We start from the raw sequence: 6,033 nt of genomic DNA on the forward strand, positions 1-6,033 counted from the left end.
ACTCAAAATGTCTACCATGGCTAGGTCATACGGACCTTTATGATATTGGCTGCTTGTCTCTGTGTTGTTTTAAAATGGTGTTTGGACTCCCACAGGTCCCCACCGTAAACACTGATAGTTGAGTACTAAGCCCAGAGATGAATTGATCAGCTCCTGGACATATGATCACTCTACAGATACAGAGTGCTCACTAAGAGCATAGCCAAACAAAGCTTCTGCATTCTGTTTACAGGTGAAGGAATGTGACACAGCACTTACTGTCAGTACAATAGCTGATGCAACACTGTCCTGCCTCCCCCTGCAGCAACAGATCACAAAGTATAGCCAGCAATAGACCACTGTTAGAGGGGACCTGTTGCTGCAGAATGTGGAAATAAAAAAATCTAAACTAAAACCTAAACTTTCACTTTGAACTTTATCAATCCCATACATTATATTAAAGTCGTTTTGTATGTGATATTCTTTTAATCAGAAGAAGATTAGATAAACATTGAATATATATCCAATCTGCTTAGAAAATTAAAGCCATATAAGCTCGGGGGGGCGGATGAAAGCTTTATGTCTTAAGTAGTTAAGGGACCCCGAAGTTAACTAGATAAGTTCAATTGAGACCATTTCCCTTTAAATCTGAATGGTTGTTTTGGAGTTGTTGTTTTCTAGTGTCCTTACAAAAAGCATCTCCCGAAATGATGCCATGTGTGTTTTTTTAACCTGTGGCTCCTCCATGTCTGGTCATTCTGCACTGGCCTGCCACTTAAGCCTGTAGTACTTATTAAATGCATGTTTGTAAGGAGAGAACAGCAATAGAGGCTGGAGAATGACCGGGTTCTAGGTCAAAGATTCTTTCAGCTATGTGCTTAGATTCTACATATCCTGTCAATGTTCTGAGAGCCAGGAGGGCTATGATACACAACGTGTCAGGGCTCTTAACTGGTAATGTGAGCCATGCAGATCATGTGTACACACTGAATACGAGATAATTAGCAAAGGATCTAATCGAATGGTTAATTGCAGCTTTTAGATGCGCTGAACAGATATTAATAGCCAGCATAAAGCAGACTTCATTATCTACTGAGTTAAGTGCTGCCATTTCAATTTGGATATAGCGGTAATGAGTGCACCTTGTTAATTTAACCACTTCCCATGTGCAAAGTGTATGCTTGCCAATATGTTTCAGTCCACTATAGATACAATAGTGTTGATTAGCAAAACTATGCCATCAATTTGTAAGCACATGTGTAATTAGTGTTTTGGGTGGCGTATAGATAGTACTTTGTGTCTTAATACTGGAAGTCTGTTTTGTTTTCCTTGCGCACAGTTAAGTCTGTGGAAAATGATTCACCTGATGGTGTTGTCTATGTTGTGACACACACAGCTGCAGCAGGTGACAAAAATTAATAGTAACATAGACTGAATCAGAGAAATTCACTTATTTTGAGATCATGCAGTATTGGCTGATAGTATATAATATTGACTGAATATGTAGACAGGTAAATTACTTTGGGTAGGTTCACATACTTGCGGTGTGTTACCACACACATGTTACTATGTGTTGCACTAAGGCAGTCCATTCATTTTGAATGGACTGCCAGCACTTCACAATATATCTAAATATGAACCTTTTTTTTTTCTACACATTAGCTCTACAAAGCAGGCCATTTGTGGTTAGTTGGGGATGTACTTTGGGGTGCCATTCAGAATAAATAGCATTGAGGTTTGATTATTACTGCGTTACGCTAAAACACATGCATTCCCGCAACACAAATATGTGAGCCCAGCCTCACACAGGTGGTTTGTGGTGAGATGGGGCAACTTCATCAGAAGGGTTCTCCAGCAAAGCGTAAAGCTCCAGCACTAGGAGCCCAGATTTTAAAGGATACCTGTAAAAAGATCAAGATACAATGCACAGGTCCCATGCTGTATCCACCCCAGCCATGGATGCTGGCTGCCTCTGGATCCATAATTTCCCCACTTTCATATACTTAAAAATAATATAAGGTTGAACACTGCGAGCAACTGAGAACACACTACCAACTGCCTCCTTTCTGACACGTTTTGCCACCTACTCTACAAGTTCTGTAATCAAACCCCACTACGGGGCAAAACACATCAGAGAGGAGGTCAAGGGTGGAGTGACCTCAGTTGCTGCTTGACGAGTAAAGTTAGTCTGAATTGCATGGGATAGTAGTTTGCTGGCTGTTATGTCAATCCATTGTCTTCAGTATAAATCAATGAACGTATGCCTGTTTGCAGATAAGGAACTAACTCTGACTTTCCTGGACTGTATGTCTCAGGTCATTGCCCAGGGCTGGGGGGAGCTCTCCCTGGCTGTGGCTTCAGGCTGTTCTCCTTCATAATCCATCCCATCTCCATCACAGATGTGCTCCAAGTGCACATCTGTGGACTGCACATTTATCACATTACCTGATGCATATGTGGAATACGGTCTCCATTACTTGAAGTATACATGCATTTTCCCGGAGCACCTTTTGGGATTTCAGCAGAGCAGCCCGGGCACATATGAAGACAAGAGCAATATTAGGCCCCATTCACACCTAGGAGTATTGTAATATGCGCGTCTGTCGCGCGACCGTCACGCGTTTTTTTTACCGCGAATTCGCGGTAAAAAAGTCGCGCGATTCCAAAGGCTACTTGGCAGTATCCAAATGGAAAACAGCCCAAAGTAGTCCCGGGACCTTTTCAGGCGTGGGCCGTTTTGTAGGGCGTTAGGGACGGGCGCAAATACGCCTAGGTGGGAACGAGGGCATTGACTACAATGCAATTTATATTTTTGACCGTTTTGTAGAGCGTTCGTCGAGCGTAGAACGCCCTACAAAACGGTCAGGTGTGAACGCAGCCTTAATGTTCTTATTACCCACATTTATTCCAAATGGTAACAGAACTTCTTCCCTCTTGGGGTATATGAAAAGGCAACCATTCCAAAATGTCCCAGAAGTGTGTTTTCTAACCAGTACTATCTAAATATCCGTTATCTTTTAAACATATGTTTAACGTTTACATTGTGGAATCAACTTTTTCTTTCTTCTGAAGGTTAATTACATCTTGGAATCAAGAGCCAGCACGGCGCGGGCTGATTACTTTGCGCAGAAACAGAGGAAATTGACCAGAAGAACCAGTTTCAGCTTTCAGAAAGAGAAGAAACCTGGTTAAAGTGAAGGGGATGTGGTAGTAGGTGAACATACAGAACCTCAGAGACGTCTGGCCAGTGGCTTCCTGCAGCCACGTCAAAAAAGACAGAGACGCTGGTAAATTGTGGCATTGAGGATTTCATCCCCCAATCAACCGTTTATCATTTCCATGTATGTGTCTATGTACAGCACTCTTTAATGCATTATTATTATTATTTTGCAATTCTTTAAAATGTGTTTGTTTGTTCACTTGCAAGTGCAGAGCAGACTCCACTCATTCCAGTGATCACATTCATGTTGAAAGTACCATAAACTAATGGGCAATATAGGATAAGTAAGTCTAATGTGTTAAGACCATCCCATTAAAGACCCCAGCTAGGTCCTTGTATGGTTAACACTTTAAAGTGGTCTGAAGGCTCGGACTTGTACAGTTCTATAACGGAAGAATTTGCTCACCCTTTCACCTCTTTGTACAGCATAGATCTGTGTGAAATGTATAAACAAGTGTTTTAAAATAAAGAAATTGAAAACAGCTGTCTGCAATGGTGTGTTCATAGGGGGAATGGTATCACTTGATCCTCAGTTAGCACACTTCTACCTACTTGTTAAGAATGTCACTGTTCCCTATGTAAGAAGTTAAAGTGACAATTTTGTCTCGGGGGTTATAGATTCTCACCCTTTTTTTGTCATTGTAGTTCCAGGGGAAACAGTGGTAATACAGATTATTCTTTCCCACTTACAGGGCGCCAGGAAATATTGTCTGTTGTTGACCCCAGTTCATGGTGTGTGATAAATGGAAAATGTATATAGTACGATCAACCATCACAACTCCGGAATCTTGGTAAAAATCAAACAGACAAGTTGAAATTCATATCCACTTCTCACTGTCTCTTATAGTACTGGATGTACACAGAATCTTTCTGTGAATAGATCTCTTAATGTGCACATTAAAAAAAAATCATTGTACTTTGACACTATGTAGAATCCCGAGGGGGTTGTACCAACATCCCAATGTATAGATAATGGCATGGCACAGAGAACAATACTGGACTTTATAGGTACACATAGTAGCTTACCAAAAATCACTGTTAAATAACATATAATTGTATTATTGAATCAAATAAAATGATAAAAAGGCTGATAATTGTTCATATAAGTACTTACTGCAACATCCAGATATACTGTATACCTCATATTTATCAAAGCATGATTAATAATCAATATGATCTGCACCAGTCAAATCTAAGATCAAGCTACAAAGCACTACTGATCATGGTGATCAAAAATTAATAACAATAATAATATCATGTGCTGAGCTACTAAATAAATAAATGTAAACATCAAAACATAAACATCAGTGCACAAAAGTCCCATAAAAGTGAAGATTTAAAAGTGATCGCAGAAGTTATGATCCATAAAAAATAATGGAAATAGTGAAACCGATAGTAGTGGTAATAGCGATCTTCTATCCAAACTCTTTCATACCACACACCAAACAGATACTCCAATCCACACGTGATAAAGAGTGGGGTGCAGGTGGGTGCTGATGACTGATTTAACTTTTAAAATATGAAAAGGGTTCACAAACTTTTTTTTTTCATCCCCGCTGTGATGTAAAATGAAATTACTGACCTTTGGAATGTGTCTGCCGAACATCCTTTTCCTAATTAAACAAATTAGGTTATGCTTCATTGTTATACAGAACGGTAAACACATAATTTAATAACATTGTTTTATGAGCAACTCAAACGTCTGCTTAGATCTGTGATGTTTCCTGTCGGTTAAATCGATCTTGTTGTATAAAGCTGAACTCCAGCTATAAACGTTTATATATAGTGCCATCGCTCCAGCTTTGCACAATGTAAGGATATATATACTGTATATATAAATGATCCCTGGCAGGGCTGCGGGGATCCTGCAACATACAGCAGACCTGGGCATTCTATGGCCCACGGGCTGTATCTGGCCCTTGGTCTGTGGCAGTCCAGCCCGTGGACCAATCACCAAACTGCGCTCATTTATGGCTGGCTGACAGTGAATGCACGGCTCAACAGTTGCTACGACTGTTGGCGTCCTAGCAACCAATGATATCAAGGGTCCTCTTCTACAGTCATTGGTTGCTGGGACTGGAGGGTGGTCCTAACAACCAGTGACAAAGTCTTCCCGCTCCCAACTTTATCCCGTCCTCCTCCGTTCTCTCCTGCACCTCCACCTCTTAACTCTGGTGTGTAAAAAAAAAAGTATGTGGCACATATTTACTCTTAGGCCCTGTTCCCACTGTGCGAGCAAAGCACAATACCGTGCAATGCACCTACCGTCCGTTAACAGTGAGGGAGATTCGTTACGTTGCCATTCATTTGAATGGCACCCCAAACGCCCCTCCCACCCACAATGTGATCGACTGCTTCACAATGCACACTACTTTTTTTAATCTCACTGCACGGTATTGCAGTATCACGGGCTGTGGCATAGTCGATCACATTGCGGCCAGTAGGTGCATTTGGAGTGCCTTTCATATGAATGGCAATGCAATGCACCTGCTACATTGTAATGCATGGTGGGTGCGTTGCGCGGTACCGTGCTTTAATCATATGAGAAACTGGCACTGCTGTGAAGGGCCGAACCAATAGGTCCTAGTTTCTCATGTGTGTGACCCCTTGAAAAAAGAATTGCCCACCCCTGCACTACAGTGTATTACAACGTCTTGCTGGTCCAGGAGCAGCCGATGAGCTCAGCGGCTTCCCCTCTGCTGTGAAAACCCCCCCTTAGGTTGCTCGCTTGACACAGCGGCCATTTACAGGACACCTAGTATTTTTATCAATAAATACAGGGTATTCTCTGATTGGACGAGGGGTGGTGCCTGCATGGCCTAAAGCTGAACTCC

The 6,033-nt window shown here is 41.6% G+C and overlaps 1 protein-coding gene across 1 annotated transcript in view; it reads left to right on the forward strand.

Moving 5' to 3' along the window:
* MAPKAP1 (mitogen-activated protein kinase associated protein 1) overlaps positions 1-3,670 on the forward strand; it is a 180,009-nt gene extending 176,339 nt beyond the window's left edge. Inside the window, exon 12 of the mRNA XM_018553305.1 lies at positions 3,052-3,670. Coding sequence (XP_018408807.1) covers positions 3,052-3,171 — 120 coding nt within the window. The 3' untranslated portion in view covers positions 3,172-3,670. The remainder of the gene's footprint in view (positions 1-3,051) is intronic.
* The last annotated feature ends 2,363 nt before the right edge of the window (positions 3,671-6,033 follow it).

The sequence above is a fragment of the Nanorana parkeri genome, unplaced genomic scaffold, assembly GCF_000935625.1.
Source record: "Nanorana parkeri isolate BGI_ZX_2015 unplaced genomic scaffold, ASM93562v1 scaffold116, whole genome shotgun sequence".
NCBI classification, from domain to species: Eukaryota; Metazoa; Chordata; class Amphibia; order Anura; family Dicroglossidae; genus Nanorana; species Nanorana parkeri.